General features: G+C 32.8%; 2 protein-coding genes across 3 annotated transcripts in view; one reads left to right on the top strand and one right to left on the bottom strand.

Moving 5' to 3' along the window:
* Positions 1 to 10,183, bottom strand: part of LOC126878676 (major facilitator superfamily domain-containing protein 10) — a 65,409-nt gene extending 55,226 nt beyond the window's left edge. Inside the window, exons 1-3 of the mRNA XM_050641528.1 lie at positions 9,556 to 10,183; positions 4,431 to 4,589; positions 4,166 to 4,348 (exon numbers count right to left, since the gene is read on the bottom strand). Coding sequence (XP_050497485.1) covers positions 4,166 to 4,348; positions 4,431 to 4,589; positions 9,556 to 9,888 — 675 coding nt within the window. The 5' untranslated portion in view covers positions 9,889 to 10,183. The remainder of the gene's footprint in view (positions 1 to 4,165; positions 4,349 to 4,430; positions 4,590 to 9,555) is intronic.
* A 293-nt stretch (positions 10,184 to 10,476) lies between these two features.
* LOC126878675 (EH domain-containing protein 1-like) overlaps positions 10,477 to 20,919 on the top strand; it is an 83,627-nt gene continuing 73,184 nt past the window's right edge. The window contains exons 1-2 of one of the 2 annotated variants that reach the window (XM_050641527.1): positions 10,477 to 12,057; positions 12,417 to 12,613. In XM_050641527.1, coding sequence (XP_050497484.1) covers positions 10,653 to 12,057; positions 12,417 to 12,457 — 1,446 coding nt within the window. In that variant the 5' untranslated portion in view covers positions 10,477 to 10,652 and the 3' untranslated portion in view covers positions 12,458 to 12,613. Of the gene's footprint in view, positions 12,058 to 12,416; positions 12,614 to 20,919 lie in introns of those variants that run through there. The other variant, XM_050641526.1, reaches the window with a different exon arrangement.

The raw sequence follows: 20,919 nt of genomic DNA, 5'->3' as shown, positions 1-20,919 counted from the left end.
CAGATGGATACTGAATCCGTTTTTAGCCGATTCCTTTCAACATGCTGAAATACCAATAAACATGAAAGAACAACTTATTGAAATATCAAGTGATGGAATGTTGAAGCTCCAATTTTTTTCCCAGAACCCGGACGAATTTTGGACCAAAAAGATGCAGGAATACCCTCAGTTGGCGAATGAAGCTGTAAAATGTTTGGTTCCATTTGTAACATCATATTTATTTGAGTTAAGTTTCTCGTCTATGACTGCCATTAAAACAAAAGTGAGAAATCGTCTCGTACTTGAAAACGATATAATTGTGTGTGTCTCAAATACACAGCCTAGATTTGAAAGACTAGTTTCAAAAAAACAGGCGCATGGGTCTCATTAACATTGTAATATTTGACTTTATTTTTTTCTTTTACTTTTAAGGACTTTTAATATTTAGTTTTATGTTTCGTTTGATAATTAATTGTTAATTTTTATTTACGGCTTTATTAAAATAAAAATACATGATTTAACAAAGTAGTGTTTTTGTCTTATTTTGGAAATTTCCGGCGACCCCCCTAGTACCTCATTGCGACCCCCCAGGGGGTCGCGACCCACACTTTGGGAAACACTGGTGTAGAGAAACACACTGCGGTCGGTCAAGCGAAACGTAGAACAGGGGTTACTGAGAGGGTAGCAAAGTTGCTTTCCTACGAAGGTAATTAAATCCATTTACTAAGGCTGAAAATCAGTAGACACATTATAAATTAAATATAAATAAAAGTAATTATAGTCGGTCATCTGTATGACGGGACAGAGCCGGTCGGTCGGCCCCAGTGAATGTACAGGGTTATTCACTATATTTTGACCCCCTTGTAAACTGCTTTATTTACAGAATTAGAAAAAAATGTAAAATACAAAAGTTATTCGATTTTTAAATTATGATTTTTTGACATATATATCGTACTAGTGACGTCATCCATTTGGGCGTGATGAAGTAATCGACTATTTTTTTTAAATGGGAATAGGGGTCGAGTGCTAGCTCATTTGAAAGGTTATTCAATTCCCTATTCAGTAATATAAACATTAACATGATTAATTATACAGGGTGTCCAAAAACATTTTTTTAATTGAATTAATTGTTTAATTAATAATTAAATTTTTTTTGGACACCCTGTATAAATAATGATCTTAATGTTTATAGTACTGTATAGAGAATTAAATAACCTTTCAAATGAGCTAGCACACGACCTCTATTCTCATTTAAAAAAATAGTCGATTACGTCATCACGCCCAGATGGATGATGTCACTAGTACGATATGCAGGGTGTCCCAGACTAATTTACCCACGCTATATCTCTTAAACGAGATTCTCACATTTGTCAATGTGACATTCTTTCGAATGTGACAAAAAGTGATATATTCTGGGTCTAGGACGTTTCATCGCCGCCGTTTCGATGCCGCCAGTTCGATGCCGATGCCGGCCGATTCATCGCCAGTCAATTCATCGCTATCTGATATATTTCCGAATTTTCGACAGTTACAATTATTATTTATTTTTAGTATTAATTAGGAATTCTAGGAAATGCGAGATATGACGGCGATGAAATGGACTGGCGATGAACCGGCGGCATCGAAACGGCGGCGATGAAACGTCCCATTCCGTATATTCTACTTGTAATACACTTTAATATGGCGTACAAAAAAATCATCCCCTAAATATTCATCCCTTAGTTACAACCCTTAACTTTAATTTTTTTAATAGCACCCTGCATATTTTTTATAGTTTTGGATGTAGTCTTTTATCGTCTATTCAACACATTTTTTGAAAATAAAATCGGTTCGTAAATAACCAAGAAACTATCAGTTTATTTTTGTTAATTGTGTGTCCCAGACTAATTTATCCAGGCTATATTTCTTAAACGAATAGAGATTTTCGAATGGGACAAAAGCTGATATATTCCATTTGTAATACACTTTCATATGGCGTAGAAAAAAATCATCCCTAACTTACAGGGTGCTATTTAAAAAAATAAAGTTAGGGGTTGTAAGTAAGGGATGAATATTTAGGGGATAATTTTTTTTCTACGTCATATTAAAGTGTATTACAAATGTAATAGATCAGTTTTTGTCCCATTCGAAAATCTCTATTCGTTTAAGAAATATAGCCTGGATAAATTAGTCTGGGACACATAATTAACAAAACTAAACTGATATTTTTTTGGTTATTTACGAACCGATTTTATTTTTAAAAATGTGTTGAATAGACGATAGAAGACCACATCCAAAACTATAAAAAATATACAGGGTGCTATTAAAAAAATTAAAGTTAGGGGTTGTAACTAAGGGATGAATATTTAGGGGATGATTGTTTTCTACGCCGTATTAAAGTGTATTACAAGTAGAATAGACCACTTTTGTCCCATTCGAAAATCTCTATTCGTTTACGAGATATTGCGTGGCTAAATTAGTCTGGGACACCCTGTACATGTCAAAAAATCATAATTAAAAAATCGAATAACTTTTGAATTTTATATTTTTTTCTAATTCTGTAAATAAAGCAGTTTACAAGGGGGTCAAAATATAGTGAATAACCCTGTACATTCATTGTCCGTTATTTTACATTTTATTTATATTCAATTTAGAATGTGTGTACTGATTTTTAGCCTTAGTAAAGGGATTTAATTACCTTCGTAGGAAAGCAACTTTCACACCCTCTCAGTAACCCCTGTTCTACGTTTCGCTTGACCGACCGCAGTATGTTTCTCTACACAATCACACTAATCAACTGTGAAAAATTTAGCTTTAGTAAATTCAAAGAGATTTTTCAGCGCTGCCTCTCCGTCTATAGCCAGAAACGTCGTTTGCTTAACATAATTTAGTAGGGTACTTACACTTGTCAAGTATGACAAGGATATGTCAAGTCAAGTCAAGTCAAGTCAAATTCATTGATCACATGCACATGCGACATAGATAAATAATATATAGTATTACCAGATAGATAGGCAACTCACTATAAAAATTTGGTTCCTTACGCCATTTGCGAGCGATGTGTTAACTAATCACCATTTGGCGGAAAATTCAAATGGACAAGCATTAATTTTATCCGTTTAGCGCCTCTTGTGGGCAATTTCGTTACTAATTAAAATATCTTGTTATTTTACAAGAAATAATCTCACCTATATTATTAAAATAAAATACCAAAACTTACTAAGCTTGTTAAAGTATTTTATTTAAATAATATCTAAGTAATACTCATACATTATTCGGAATTCTCAAGTTGCAAAATATGTTATTTTTGCTGTCAAATTTAGTAAGGAAAAGGGATATAAAAAAGTTATGACAATTTTTTTCTAAATATAGGTACGTGTATTTATTCGTTGTTTCAGATAAAACAGTTATAAACTAATTACTATTTACCTATGCATTTTCTAACTTTTCTATGATTTGTACACAAAAATAATAAACCATGTTTATTTTTTTTATTAACACAACACCAAAGTTCTTTCGCAACTAAAACAAAACTACACACTACACTTTATAAACGAAGGATAAGGACCAATTGAAATTGAAATTACTAAGAATAAATCGTTACAGATAATACAATAAAAACTGTAAACTAATAGAAAATTATTTGTATTTGCACCTAAACTAAACTGTCATTACTTTTGACAATAATTGACATCGTCGAGTTAAGCCTCGTTTGATTATTTTATTTGTGACATTCATGTATGGTGTTTTAACATAAATGATTGGTTAAAGTCTTCGTGAGCGAGAAAGGCTGTCGTTTCTCTTTATTTAGCTGAGCGGTGTGGAAGTGGTGGGGGAAATTCCCCAATTTTTCCATATGAGATTCCGGGGCATGCACATGCGACATTATACAAAGTACATGTATGAGACAAGTGGTGAAGTGGTTTTAAAGTACTGGGTACAAATAGTTTTTAAATTTTTAAATAAAACACTTATGTAACTCAGTAAGGAGCCTAATTTTATTTAAGTGATTTGGGTTAAATCTTAATATTTTGAGCCCAAGAATCTACCGTTAAAATATTTCCAATTATTAATGAAACACCCTGTATGTAGTTGAACGTTGTTCAGGTAAAACAATTATACAAAAAAAAGGCTAAAATAAATGTATTAATTTTTTACACACACCAATTTCTTAGCTTAGTTATTCAATTAAGGTTATAATACTTACTTTAGGTAAAGTCTCCTTAAAAGTTGTCACAAAGAAGATTAAATCAATAAGAGACAATAGGAACGCAAAAAGTGCAGGGACAATAAACCATTCACCAGAACGTTTCTTGGCCCATACAGCAAAACCTGCCCCAATTAGGGGTCCAACAATAAATCCCAAGGAAAATGCTATTCCAATTAGTGCCTACAAAAGAATAATTAATTTAGTGGCATATCTTTTTATTTAGGATTATATTCTATATCCATCAAAAGGTTATTGTACATACCATTCCTTTACCTCTAGTATTTATGGAGGATACATCAGTAATAATCGCCATACTTAACGATACATTTCCTTTGCTAATCCCTCCCAGAAATCGAGCTAATATAAATATTACAAGATTTTTGGAAAGCGCCCATAGAATATATGAAAGTGATATACCAACCTAGAAAGAAAAAAATCTGTAATAACAGTGTATTGTGTAATTCTTATAGGGGTTACTAGATTTTTCGCATTAAAAATATACTTAATATTAATCCGACATTAATATGGATGAGATACATCTAAAAATAAAAATTGCATTTCTGTAACTGTCCATATATCGCACATCCAATTCAAAAGTGTATTAACTCAATAAATTTCATTTTTGTGTTTATCTCACCAACAAAATGCATTATGCATTATATTTTTCCTTAAAAAACTGTAATATCGCAACCTTCAAAATATTTCAGTAAGTAGATGGAGCGAACCAATTGGCGAGGAACCGCAAAGTGGGCGACGCCTGGTGGCGAATTTGAAAAGCATCAACTCAAGGAAAACATTGACTTTGCCATTAATTTGTGTATATATTTGCGGTCAGTTTATGTTGTAATTAACAATAATTTCGACTTAAAAAAACTATTGCAGTGTTCCTCAGTATTCATTCCTATTATACTCTACGTAATGACCTAAATTAACCAATGCCAAATCACACATTTTGTTAATTTAACGTTTGTATTAAACGTAGTATTTTTTAATGTTTAAGCGACTGCAAAATTAAATAAATAAATAAAATGTAGTATATATTCTGTACATAGAATGTACATTGTTATGCAAAATATCCCGACCACTTCGTAATTTCCAGAACACAATTATTATAAAATAAATTCACCTACTTAGTTTCCAAGTTTCCAGTTTTTATTTAATTAAAAATTGTTATCTGTTGGTGTAAAATAAACAGTAGTGCACCTATTAATTAAATTAAAAACAAAATTAGAAATCCTAAGATAGATTAATAATTTTTAGAACGCTGTGTGATTATCGGGGGGCCAGATTTTTTTATGAAAAAAGGTAAAAACAAATCAGTAGTTAGCATCAAATTTTAATGAATGCATACAGATTAAACAAAATTTTGAGTCGTCTTTAACTTATAAGATGTCTTAGTTGCAAAACTTAGTGGTTACTTTGGCAAAACACTCCTGTAAATGATTTTAATTTAACGTTTTAGAACTGTGAATTCAAATGACAAAATGAATTGTTTTCCTAGAGTTGTCATCCATCTTTGAAATTTTGAGCGCCCTCTGTTGGAATTTAATTTTGCGAATACAGTAGAACGTCGATAATCCGGACGTCAAAAATCCGGACCGTCAATAATCCGGATTTGTATCTAGCAAAAATATCTGATTCCTTTAAAATAAATTAAGAACTTAGGTGCGAAAAACGAACCTCTACCGCAGTTCAAAAATATTTTACACATTTTTTAAAAGCCCAAATAATGTCTGATGTTTTTTACTGTACACATGCTGCTATTATAAATTAATTACAATACAGTGTTTAAACATAAAAAAAATGTTTTGATTAATTTCACCTCTATTTTTAGACACTTTACTGTACAAGAGAAAACATACAATTTTAAAACGTTTGTTGTACTTTAATGTGTATACTGGCTTTTTTAGGTAATTTCGATATTCCGGATAATTTGATAATCCGGATGGGGTCCGGTCCCAACTAATCCGGATTATTGACGTTCTACTGTATGTCACAATTAAAAATTATGTCACAATATTAATCTCATGGTCCGATAAAAGAAGTATAATTCAAACTTGATAAGAAAGTACACTAGTTTCTGGTGAAAAAACTACTACTAACTAAACTAGGATACTAATTAAAATTTAAAATATATTGGGAAATAATCAAAGCAAATATTTTGTTTTCCCCTCTCCTGTAAAATTTTAACCTTTTGAGTCGTTATTAGTCAATAAAACATACATTATGAGAAATATTAAGAAGCTGAAAAAAGACAAAGAGAAAAATGACTATAAACAGGAAATGGATGAGGAATTGCAAAGAATAGAGCTGGAAAGAGACTAATTGGATATGGAAGAAAGATGGAAGGTACTTAAAGACACACTGTATAAAACAGCAGAGAAATTTGCAGAAAAATCAATAAATAAATATCACAAGAGAACAGAATGCTGGAGTCAAGAAATAAAGAAAATAATAAAGGAGAAGAAGCAGGCCTGAAAAAAATATCAACAGTGTAGAGATGAAAATAATAAAGCAGAATATATAGAGAAACGTATTAGACCAAAGACAGCCGTAAGGGACGCGAAAAAGCTAGGCTGGAAAGAATTCGGAAGAGAATTTAGAAGCAAATTACAAAACAGATAACAGAAAATTCAAGAATAGCATAAAGAGTTTAAGAGGGAAAAACGGTAGAGAACAGTATGGCATCAAAGATAAAAATAACCAATTGAAAAAAGAGACTACAGAAATAGTAGAAGTATGGAAACAATACTATGAAGAGAAATTCAAACAAGAAGAAATAGAAAGAAATGAAGTAGGAGGAAAGAGAAGAAGAGAAGTGGAAGAGGAACCAGAGAATATAAGAAGGGATGGATTAAACGAGGAGAATGTTAAAATTGGAAAAGCAGCAGGAGAGGACCAAATAGATCCAGAAATGATTAAATGGATGGGAGAAAAAGGACAGAACTGATATGTAAGGAAGCATGGAGTACAGAGAAAATCTCAGTAGACTGGAACAAAAACATAGTTCTACTAATACAAAAAAGGACAACATAATGAATGTGAGAATTATAGAGCAATATGCTTGTCATATGTTGAGAAAAGAATTTTTCAACTCACTTTTATTTTTTTATAATATCCTTTGATAATTTGGGTTTTCATGATGCCATATTTTTCGGCCAATTTTTGTGAACTTAAACCATAATTTTCCTCAGGGATTACATTTTTATTTTGTCTCTTATTGACAAACCTTTCCTCTTTTACGACATATTATTATAGGACTTTAAGAACCTTGTGACCACCGAAGTTAATCCCTTTTGAGGTAGATACGGTAGATAAATAGTATTGGGTATTTCCATCAACAAGTAGACAAAAATATTTTGGCAGATATTAACAGGTAAATTTCTATGAAATGGGCTTTAAAAATATGTGATTGTTTGGCTGTGTCTGTATTATAAAGGTGGCTGTAAATACCAGGTCATAAATAAGGGAATCTAAATGTAGCACATAAGTAAAAACCGGGCCAAGTGCCAAAATGTTAGTTTTGTGGAAACGCCCGGGTTTTATTTTAAGATGCCTATGATTTACACACATACATGATCTTATGGCATTCTTTAGAACTACTTTCTGAGTAGTTGTAAAGTTAGCCCACTTTATACAGCATCGGGCTTGGCACATATACCACTTTTAAGCACTAAAAATATATTTTCGATTTTTAGCACTCAGCCCTGTTTTTACTTATGTGATACAAATATAATTGGTTTGGGGAATTTTGAAATTGGCTGTTAGTACAGGTGGCCGATTTTGACAGGTGGCAGGTAACACAGGTTTTACTGTATAAGGAATATAATAGAGAGACAATGCCATAAAGGGGATGAACTATTTCTCAGGTTCTTTAATCCGAAGGCAGCATTTGATACCATAAACAGAGAAATAATTTGGAAAACATTCAAAAATTATAATATACCAAAAAGATGATAAAAGTCATAAAAGATCAGGCACATTTACATGGAATAAGGGAATTAAACAAGGACATGGACTAAGTCCTCTCTTGTTTATAATAGTCATGGATATCTTAATAAAAAATACAAAAGATCAAACAAGAAACCTTCAATATATAGTATAGGATGTAGGATACAAAAACTTGAATGCAATAAAGATCAATTCCCTTCTATACGCTGATGACATAGTTTTAATCACAGACACAGTAGAGAAAATGCAAAATTTACAGAATTTAAAAATGGAATCTTGATAAAACAAAACTTATGATAATAAATGAAGATGAGAGAAAAGAAAGGAATACCAATATAATAGTAAGAGAACAAGTATCTACTTTTAAATATTTGGAAAATATAATAACAAATGATGGGAAACAGACATGGCAATAAGTAGGTAATAAACTGAAGAAGAGTACTAACGTGTATTACTCTTTAAATAATACAATTTTTGGGAAATCTGAAATAGGCAACAAAACTAAACTCAGAGTATACCTCTAACAGCATGATAAATCCGATAATGACATATGTTACAAGCCTGAAATGTTCAGAAATAAAGATATAAGGAGAGCAAGAACTGATAATGAGGGAGACTGAAAACAAGAATGGAGAAAAAGAGGCTAACAAAGAAGATACCTACATGAAGCCATAATGGGAAACAAAAGAAAAAAGGGAAGGTCCATGAAGACATGCATAGACCAGATCCATGATATAGGTGGAAGGAGAGACATGAATATAAGTGATATGAAGGCCATCAATGGCCTGGCCACCAATAGAAGTGCATGGAAGAAATGGATAAAAGGTGGAACCCTACATCTGACACCCTGAAGGGGACTAAGGGTTTGTTCACTACGGAGAGCAATGGATTGTATCCTCGCCTAGTATCTATTGTTGTCATCCCCCTTCGTATTTACTCAGTGTTTGTTGTACATTTGCCGACAGTACGATACATTGATCGGAGTAAGGCTTGGCGCCTCGTAATGAACACAACTTTAGGATGCGTTCATAATGGAGACCATTGCATCGTATCCTAGCCTAGAACATAGTATTATACTCTTCATTTTCGTGAATGCTCGCATTTAAAATGCATTTATTTTACCTGGCGATGGATACTATGGTACGAGCAATACTACACTTCATTGTGAGCACCCACTAAGGATTATGAGAAAGAAGAAGAGTTGATATTACAGTTTAGAATGGGATTTGTGATATCTAGCAATATTCGTACAGAATACCTAAAATCCTATATTATAAGCACTACAGGCCTTAGAGGCCCTTGGCTTATCTTATATGCATTTGAATTAACCAATTTTTCCCCAAGGAACAAATTCGCCTTAGGTACTTATATAGTATTAAACAAATTTGATAAAAGTAAATGTTGCACTCGAGTGTTTCAAAATTCATATTACTTACTAGGCAAATAACCATAATTGTTTTCCTTCCAATTATATCTGACAGACCTCCACAGATAGGTGCAGCTAAAAATTGTAGGAAACTAAATAAGGATCCTAGGAAACCTCCAAATAACACTGAATTATATTCTTCTGGAGCACCCACCAATATTTGAAATTCATGAATTTGGCTAGATAGCCAGTTGTACAATCCTTTGCTATCATTAATTTTATAATGGTCCAATAAGGAAGGTAAAAGAGGTAATATCATAGTAAAGGCGAACAAATCTAATAGTAAAGATATAAATATTACATATACCATTTTATGGACTTTTTCTTTTTTATTTTGTGACATATTGTGATGTTTTAATACTGAGTATCTTCAAATTTATATAAAAAACTAATACTGATGAGTTGACACAAAATCAACGTTTATTTATTTATCACTGGAAAGCCTACATTTACTGCTCTTTATTTTTAATTGATAATGAATAATGGTGAATCACTTTTTCATATTTTTAACCTAAAATCCATTCAAATTAGTAAATTAGAAAGTGACAAGCAAGGAAGTAGTTCTTCCAACACATCAAATTTTGTTTAATTTGTATGTATATGTAAATAAAAGCAGGTTATAAAACAAAAAACAACTAATAACTAATCTTCTTTTTATTTTCTTCTTTCATATAGACAGTTTCGTTTGGAATGGTACCTGTTGTTATTCAATTTCACTCTGAAGTCTGAACTTATGCAATTTAACTTATCACACCACATTTCAATGGCAATTTAAGTATTATGTTTGTTTATATTAAGCCACAATTATTGGTGTAATGAATATTAATATTACATTTTTTTATAAAATATATTTTTTTTTTGACAGATCCAACGTGTCAAAATCCTTTAATTTGTACTGTCATGAGCACAGTAAAAACCAACACTGGGGGGTGTACTGTGGTCATGAGTGTCATGTCATTATCATTTCAAGTGGGAGTTGCCAAGTTATTATTAGGAATAGATATGTTGTTATCATTTTCGTAAAAGATTTGTGAAAGTGTTAAGTATTTCGCACTAGGGTACGTAAAATAAATTTTGCATTTGGCTACGTAAAATAACAGTACAAAAATGTTCAGTTGGTTGTCAAAGGATAACAATAAAGAAGAAATATACCAAAATGTGGTGGAAGGTCTTAAGACAATATATAAACACAAACTGTTACCACTGGAAGAACATTATCAATTTCACGATTTTCACTCCCCAAAATTAGAAGATTCAGATTTCGATGCAAAGCCAATGATCCTACTTGTAGGACAGTATTCTACTGGAAAGACAACTTTTATCAAATACCTGTTGGAAAGAGAATTTCCAGGCATACGAATTGGACCCGAACCTACAACAGATAGATTTATAGCTGTCATGCACGATAACAAGGAAGGTATGATTCCTGGCAATGCTCTTGTGGTTGATCCTAAGAGGCAGTTTAGGCCTCTGTCCAAGTTTGGCAATGCTTTTCTTAATCGTCTTCAATGTTCCTTAGTTGATTCTCCAGTATTGCAAAATATTTCAATTATAGATACACCTGGTATACTGTCTGGAGAAAAGCAGAGGGTTGATAGAGGGTACGACTTCACTGGTGTTTTGGAGTGGTTCGCAGAGAGAGTAGACAGAATTATATTGCTTTTTGATGCACATAAACTTGATATTTCTGATGAATTTAGAAGATCTATTGAAGCTTTAAGGGGCCATGATGACAAAATTCGTATTGTTTTAAACAAGGCAGATATGGTTGATCATCAGCAACTTATGAGAGTGTATGGAGCTCTTATGTGGTCTTTAGGAAAGGTATTACAAACACCTGAAGTTGCCAGAGTTTACATAGGGTCATTTTGGGATCAGCCATTAAGGTATGATGTAAATCGAAGACTTTTTGAAGATGAGGAACAAGATTTATTTAAAGACTTGCAGTCTTTACCTAGGAATGCAGCTCTTAGAAAACTGAATGATTTAATTAAAAGGGCTAGGCTCGCAAAAGTACATGCTTACATAATAGCTGAACTACGAAAAGAAATGCCATCCGTATTTGGTAAAGATTCTAGGAAGAAAGAACTCATTAAGAATTTGGGTCAAATATATGATAAACTACAGAGAGAACATCAGATTTCTCCAGGTGATTTCCCAGAAATAAAGAAAATGCAGGAAGTCTTAGCCAATCTTGATTTCAGTAAATTTAATCCACTAAAACCAAAATTATTAGATATTGTGGATAGAATGTTAGCTGAAGACATATCAATATTAATGGCCAAAATTCCATTAGAGGCTGAGGAAAAGTCTGCCAAAAATGGTGATAACATGGTACAGGGTGGAGCCTTCACAAGTGTAGAAGATACAATTTCACCTTTTGGTTACAAGAGAGGCGAAGGAATAGATGCTGGGGCAGGAGAGTTGGACTGGATTGTAAGCAGAGAGAAAGATAAATATGATGACATCTTCAAATCGTTAAAGCCAGTAGATGGAAAAGTATCTGGAATGAGTAAGTAATTTTTATTTATAAAGAATATACTGTATTATATTATATCCATTATATTATACTTCCAATTTAAAGCTATCATTCTATATATGAATAAATATAGGAACAAATAATACACGAAAATAAATCAGGAACAGATTTAAATTTCAAGTTTTACTGTTTTTCTATAACATTTTTTGAACATATATTTACGCATTACTCATATATTTCATTGCTTGTCTTAATAAAATGCTATTTTTACCTGTTCCATTAGAAAACAGTAACTTTCAGCTTGGCTGTTTACATTATTTGAATAAATTTTATAATTCACAGCATGACACATCATCATGTGGACATCATATGACAAATAATTTCCCTTTTAGGCATTATAAATATCACCATAGTTGGATTGTTCTATATTTGAGTACATCTGATATAATGTTAGACTTTTTGTAACAAAAGCAGGAATAGAAGTACAGTTGAACCCCGATAACCCGGAACTCTGGCTAACCCAGACCGATTTTTATCAGACAAACATTTCAACAATAAAAATGTATGTAATATAATATTTGAGAGATAATGGGTATTTGTGTAATTTGAACTACATATACCATAGTAAAAATGACTCATGGCACACCACATTCATTGTCGTGTTATCGAAAACAACAGGCACCTGTAGTATCCTTTATTTATTTGAAACTGTCTTAGCATTCTTTAGAAAAGACTATTAAAATTCTTTTTTTAACAATGGTCTTAGTCATCACTGTTATTAAATAACATAACATCAGAGACGGTATTGTGTGTAGTAAAGTCGTATTGATCGCTTCCGTTCTGTAATCGTTCATAAATCTATTCAGATTTTGTGTTTGTGTGTTTTTTGTCTATAAGGGCAACAAAACGTAAAAATGTTGTAGTGACAATGGAAAAGAAACTAGAAGCATTAAGTAGAATTGATAAAGGCGAATCTTGCAGCATTATATGGTGTCGATACATCTACAGTATCGGATTGGAAGAAAAATAGAACTAAAATCGAAGAATTTTGTTTCAAAATGATAACAAATACAGTTTGGACAATCGGTGCAAGGCTAATAAAGCTAAGAATGAGACTCTTGACGACGCTTTGTATGTGTGGTTTTGTGTGGAATGCGAACGTGGTTTACCAGTGTCTGTGTGACAATTATAACGGAGTTTATCTGTAAGCATACCATATTTTATTAATTTTTACCATTTTCTCCGGCTAACCTGGATTTTCGATAACCCTGATCGGCCGCGGTCCCGATTAATCTGAGTTAACGGGGTTCCACTATACTACACATCAAATCTTAATAATAATAATAATAATATACGTTTATTCAAATTAATAGTTAGTACAATAATTTACAATTTCGGTTTACTTACACTAAAATAAACTTAAAAAAAAAGTCTTAAAAGCATTATAGTAGCATCCTTACTTTTTTTTCTGAAACTGTGTATTTTTATAACTGTAGTACTTCAGCAAATTAGGTTATTGTATATCTTTCTTTCGTGTAACCTTCTAGCTCAGGTTTTAGTGTTAACAACTAAATTAAAACATCTGTGGTATCTGTGTTGGGTTTGAACACGGGCCTTCCGGCTTAAACCAGTACCTGTCACAAGATCCTTACCTTAAGTAACATTCTAAAATATCAAGCAAATTATTTTTGATTGCAAAATGATACAAGTTTTACCTAGAGTTAGATATACTGTACTAGCTTTCTGCTTAACCCTTTGAATGCTGATGGCGCCTAAAAACATCACACTGATGCTACTGTCAGTTGCGGATGACAGCTTCAGGCATCATATGCACAACATTCGAGTTAGCACCCAAGTTGTGTAGGCATATTTTGTCTGCAATGAAAGGGTTCAGTTACTTCTTAAGGAAATACTTAGAAATGTACAAGTCTGTCCCAAAAATATCTTCACATAGTTTATAAGTCTATAATTTTACAATCCTTAATTCTTTTTTATCTATTTTGTCAGATTCTATTCCCCTATTACTAAACGCATTCTCCAATTTTTTTTTGGAAGCTGTTTGTTGTTATTACTGGTCGTACTGCACCCAATTGGCTTATTCTACCGGGTGTCCCAATAAGATGGCTCTCAGCCATATGTCAGTAACCGGTTATACTACAGCTTTGGGAAAAAATTTTTATAACAAAAGTTGCCCCGAGAAAAGCCTGGAAATTATTTTCATAATTGTAAGTCCACCGCTAGAGAGCGTAATTGAATATCAAAAATTAAAAAATCGAAATTTTACAAAATTTGCCCAATGAAAGGGCACTGGAAATCCAATCATCGTATTCTTCATACAATTCTGTGCATATTTTATTTCACAAGTTTAAGTCTACCTGTGCAAATAAGAGGTGGGGGTGAGTGGGAACCTTGTTATGAAAAAATCGCTGTAAGTCCGGTTCTGCTTAATCGATTTTTACAAACTTGGTCTTGTTGAAAACAGTTTTTTTTCGTCAATGTAATAGTTATAATTTGGAAACAGCCTATTACGTAATATGCCGGCTAGAAGGCGCTATTTATTTTTTTTTAGAAATCTAGTTTTCTTTGGAAAATATTAAATACACGTATGTATTTTTTTTCCTGTATTACAAAATTAGACCAAATTAGCAACAGAATACTGAAAACCGCATGTCGATACCTTTTTTCTATCTTGAGATATCTTAAGAAACGTGTAAATTTTAAACATAACTGTTGCTGTCATATAAGTGGAAATATATAGAAGCACGTAGTGTGCTATGGAAAAAAAACGAAGGAACATTGTCCAGAAGTCACTGTATATAATGAATCAAAACAACAATAAGACAAATAACACTATAAAATATAACAAAAAAAGAGTATGTGTACTTTGTACACGAGGCTTATTAGTTATACACGAGGCCAGTAAGAAGTTATACTTCTATTATTATGATTTTAACGAAATAAATATATTTTAAACAGTTTAATTTTATTTTTATTTAAATATTACACTAATTTTAATACTTAAAATAATACCAAAAAATAGCTTTAATATGTAAATTTTTATGAATTGTTGCCTCCGTGCATTTGCTTTTCTCTCGATGAATCGTAGAAAATGTAAAAACGTCAGATTTTCTACACAAATTTTTAATTTTTATTTCATTATATTTTAATATCAATTAACTATTAGAAGTATTAACTTCAGAAAGTCATCATGTGTTAAATTATGTGTCAAATCAGTAAAACATAAAAATTTGTTCATTGACGGTTTGTTTTGGTTTGTTTCTATTAAATTTTATATAACATTTATACAGAGTGAAATTCAAGATGATTCTTACAAACTAAGAAGCATTTGACATGATAGCCACATTCTTTGAATGCATAAGAAATGCAACTGTTGCGGCTAGAATATATGCAATGAAATATCCCCAAAGACGTCACCCCAGTAGTAGAGTTTTTCATAGTTTGTTTTGATTTATTATATTTATACGGTGACATCTGGAAAATGTTTCTTTGTTTTTTTCCATAGCACACTACTTGCTTCTATATATTTCCACTTATATGACAGCAACAGTTATGTTTAAAATTTACACGTTTCTTAAGATATCTCGAGATAGAAAAAGGTATAGACATGCGGTTTTCGGTATTCTGCTGCTAATTTGGTCTAATTTTGTAATACAGGAAAAAAATACATACTTGTATTTAATATTTTCCAAAAAAAAACTAGATTTCTAAAAAGAAAATAAATAGCGCCTCCTAGCCGGCATATTACGTAATAGGCTGTTTCCGAATTATAACTATTACATTGACGAAAAAGAGCTGTTTTCAACAAGACCAAGTTTGCAAAAATCGATTAAGCAGAACCGGACTTACAGCGATTTTTTCATAACAAGGTTCCCACTCACCCCCACCTTTTATTTGCACAGGTAGACTTAAACTTGTGATATAAAATATGCACAGAATTTTATGAAGAATACGATAATTGGATTTCCAGTGCCCTTTCATTAGGCAAATTTTGTAAAATTTTGATTTTTTTATTTTTGATATTCAATTACGCCCTCTAGCGGTGGATTTACAATTATGAAAATAATTTCCAGGCTTTTCTCGAGGCAACTTTTGTTATACAATTTTTTTCCCAAAGCTGTACTATAAACGGTTCCTGAGATATGGCCGAGCGTCATTCTTATTGGGACACCCGGTGCATCTTCCATTCATGTAACCTTCGGGCTCACGTTTTTTTGTGTTAACTACTACTTAAGTAGCTGGGACCAACTGCTTTACATGTCCTCTGAAGTGCAGTAGTAGCTCGGTTAAATTAGAAATTAAAATATTTGGGCCATGATCAAACCCGAGATGTCGGGCGGGCTTGGTAAGCCAGTACCTATCCACTGAGCTTAGGCCTCCACTTTTCCAATTGGTGCTTTAAGTCACTAAAGCACTTCTGCAACATTGATTTTGTAATGGCTGTCAGTGCCTTAGTCACATTAGTTTGAATTGCCTCTATGCTTTGTAAACACAAAAAATCAAAAGGTATTTTTTCAAAAACTGTTGAACAAGTTTTGACAAATGTACTGGTACATTATTTAAAATCAAACCTAGTACACCTATCCCAAAAATGTTCAAATTGCTTCACACAATATTTTTAAAACTTAAATATTAAATTATGTTTAATGTCTGACTTCTAAGCTAATGTTTTGCTGTGAGGATTTTTGAAATGACCATTGAGTGATTCCCAAATTGTCAATTAGAATACTTAAAACAGTTGATGTTTTCTGAGTTCCAAGAACATTTCTAGTGCGCACAATCAAATGATGATTTTCTTCAACTGCAAGTATCACATCAATATTTTCCTGCGATGTTGTGCTTGAAATTTGTCAAATGCAGCTCATAGGAAACATCCTACTAATATATAGGACCCAGGACAGGTGTGAATAATGTAATAAGGTTCAAAAAATTCTGTGACCCATGCCCATTATTAATACAGTAGAGTCCCGCTAATCCGAACTTCGGTAATCCGATTATAATGGATTTGGGGAAAATAAATATGCAGTTACTCTAAGAACCACTACCTTGTATGTATATCTAAAAATGACAATAAAATATTATTTCATTTACTTAACTGTAGTAAACCTTTCAAATTTTACTTCTTTTAAAAATTAGTTAAATTTCTTTGCTTTAATGGAGAATTCCTCTCCCTCGAAGCTTAATTACGCGAGCATCTCAAAAACATGGTATCAAACTCAGCCGCAGCGTCTGTGTGGGTTACCCATTGTTCGCTGTTGACATCTTCTTCCTCATCCCTTTCATCAGAGCGTTTTGAAGGTTCACCTGTAACCACTTCAATGATTTGCTGTTCTAATCAATCAAAATTTTAGTAACACATATAGCATTTACAGACTAAGTACAAAATAGCAATACATAAAAAATATATATGTCTAGTAAAATACTAAAATAGATGTAATTACAAAACAAAAATAATTATAAAAATACATTATACATTATAAAAATAAATTATAAAAAAAAGAATAGTTATAAGTATATACTATATAGTTTTACAAAGTTAAAACATTTAAAATATACATATAAGTTAAAATATATTATAAGATTACAATAACAAGATGGCATAATGACTAGATTTTTTGTTTCAAGAAATATAAACATACATAAAACCAAAAAGTTTGGAAGTAACAATTTTAGAATCAGATCACATTTTACCACAATAATTTTAATATTCAGTTGATAAAAACTTTTTTATTTTACCACTAAATTTATTAAAACTATCATTAAACAAATCTAAGTCACAATTTTGTAAAATAGTAATTATCATCAGCTTGCACCCATTCTTTTACATCATTGTTATTTGGCTCTTCACAGACGGGAATATTTTACGCAAGGTCCCTTAACAAATTGGTTTCTTCAGCCTCTAGATCTGTCATTTCTTCCTAGGTAAGGCTTGGCCAAATATTTTCCCAGGAATTTCTCATCACTTTTTCATTCACAGATTCTCAAACCTCTTCTTCTTCTTAAAGTTCCCTCTCCTATCGGAGGTTGGATATCATAATGGCTATGGTCACTTTGTTGGCTGCTACTCTGAATAGTTGTAATGAACTACAGTTAAACCATTCTCTAAGGTTCCTCAGCCAGGAGATGCATCTTCTTCCTATGCCTCTTCTTCCTTGGATCCTTCCTTGCATAATAATTCTCAGCAACTCATATTTTTCTCCTCTGGTAATCCTCAAGCCTCTGCTACCCAGTAAATGATGTCTTTTATATTTATTTTTTTTTGAGTTTTTCTAATAGTGGCAGTAATTTATCTTCATCACTGATTAGTCGCCTCAATTTCCGCTATTGATTCCAACTTTTTGTCTTGAAAAACAGTGTTTGATCGTACTTCTCAGATGAATGTATTCTTCTATTAAAGGGTTCAGTACTTCCTTCTGATTATCATAGGCTCTTATTGCATTCAAAACTTTTTGTACTGTACTTAATGAAAGGCATATTATTTATTTTATTTTTTATTAAAAGAGTGTTTTAAGAAAATCTGTTTAATCCGAAAAATCCGGTAATCTGAAATGGGTTTGGTCACAATTATTTCGGATTACTGGGACTCCACTGTAGCTATATGAAAACTTTTACTGTTAGTCTAATGAAAATTAGGTGATGGACTCAAGTGGAAAAGTGAAGTGAGGATTGTATGAAATACAGCAGGCAGAACATCTTAACCTTTTTTTTTGGATTGAGGTGGAACGCTCTTAGCAGACTAGGGAAGGTGTCCCTAGTACTGTTGGACTCGGACAGGAGATGAGAACACGCTAGGGCCCACAGACCAGAGTAGGTCCATGCGTCCCGCGTGCCCCCCATAACCAGCCGCCTACCAACTAAAACCACCCCCTCTTCCGACCCGGAATATCCCTGGACGTGTTCATTAGTGAACGATACATGGGGATATCCCGCGCAGTCTATGTAAGTAGGGCTAAAGGAGAAGATTGGCATAAGCCCTTCTATACTATTCTCGCCTTCCTAGAAACGGAGAGGCGGATAGGGGGGAGGTCTTTGAGGATAAACTCATAAAAAGAAAGGACAGGCTCGCCTACCTAAGATCAGCAGACGGACAGGGGAGGTCTGTGGATAGTGAGCTGAATAGTAGTATAGTATTAGCTATGCTATTCTCGCCTGTCTGAAAGTGACACGAGGATAGGGGGAGTTTACGACTGAAGGTGGGTATTACTTAATTGATAATCGGCCCAGTGAGCCTGCCTACAAATGGTAGAAAGAACATAATTGATTAAGGTGTAGGGAGACTTAAAGATGAATATAAATAGGTAGGCCTTGAAAAACATTTAGGGTAATGTGCCTGTGAATGTTTATATCTGTTGTGGGAGTTTTTTTTTCCTATTTTTTTCCTTTTTTGTGTTTTTTAATTCTTTTTTTTTACTATTTTTTATTTATTTTTTATCAACTACGTGTAGCCAATCTCACCCATCTTGTTCCGCTCGTTCTAGAACCGCTCTGCGCTTTACAATACCCGTGACTACGTCTATAATAAATTCAAAGTTGGACTTATTCTCGACCGCGACGTTAATTATGTTATTGGGGCCTATATCGCCGAATCTGTTCCTGAGCCTGGCCTGCTCGCAAGCGAAGACGCTACACCGGAAAACGCAGTGTTCTGCGTCTTCCCTCACGTGGCAGGTCCGGCACAGGTCATCGTTTGCCTTACCGATTCTGCAAGTGAACGCCCGGAAGGACCCGTGCCTGGTTAAAAATTGGCTGAAATAAAAATTAACCCGCTTAAAGTTGCAAGCGTACCACGTCCCCACATTCGGTATAAGCTGCTTGGTCCATTGGGCTTTACTTATTTCCGCCTCCCATTCTGCCTGCCAGTCCATGAGTAGCCGCTCTCTGGCAGCCGCTCTTCCGGTAAGTGGCCGTTTTGTTGCTCATATAGAGATTTTCTTTCCCTGTCTAGCAGGTAGATAGGAGGGGCGCCCGCTATCACTTGTAGGGCCGTGGTAGACGTAGTCTTGTAGGCACTGACTACGTTCAACAGAGGTTTCCTCTGCGCCTTATTTAACAATTCTCTGTACTTCTTGTGCCGTAGAGCCTCGACCGGAGAACATCTTAACCTGGAGTATTTTGGATGGCATAAGACTAAAGAGTTGTTATAACTAATGAGAATTTATCAGTAAATATGCAAAGGGAGACAAGAGACAAGGAAACCTTATGTACCAGTTTAACGTCACTCCTATAATCAAATATTATACATTGTATTTCATTATCATATGATTTTTTAAGCAGGGAAATCTATATTTTTATTTCATCCGTATTATATTATATTGTCATCATGGGATACCATAAATCCCATGCTTTTTGCAAATAAATTATCAAAAATATAACTGTTATAATTGGATAAGAGAGCCATTAAATATAGGTTATTTGGAACCTCAATTAATTTATTCTCATATATTTTCTGATGATCTGCCAGATGTTTTTAATTTGATTATTGTTGTATATGTATTAAGTTGTTAAAAATGTTATGTAACTCAATGCAATTATCAATTGAAATGTATGTTGGACTCTTATCTTGTATTTGCTTATTACTATTCCACTGATATTGATTGTATCATGTGAATGTTGTCATTTTATTGGTTTTTGTTCAATTAATTGTGTCATGCTACTTAAAACTGAAAAAGATATCATCATTTCTAGAAAAGAATCCTTTTAGATGACTAACTACTTTTTCAGATAATATAGAATTATGAATTTGATATAAATTAATAAGGGATATAAGTTATACTAAGAATTTGTGTAACTAAAAAAAGAAGACAGTATGAATATTTTTTTATTTTTAAATTTATCTATTTTTATTTTATATTTCAATTGATCTATCAATTGGTTTAA

Source organism: Diabrotica virgifera, chromosome 10 (genome assembly GCF_917563875.1).
Source record: "Diabrotica virgifera virgifera chromosome 10, PGI_DIABVI_V3a".
Lineage (NCBI taxonomy): Eukaryota > Metazoa > Arthropoda > Insecta > Coleoptera > Chrysomelidae > Diabrotica > Diabrotica virgifera.
Note: the sequence above shows the minus strand (reverse complement) of the source record. Positions and strands in the feature narration are given on the sequence as shown.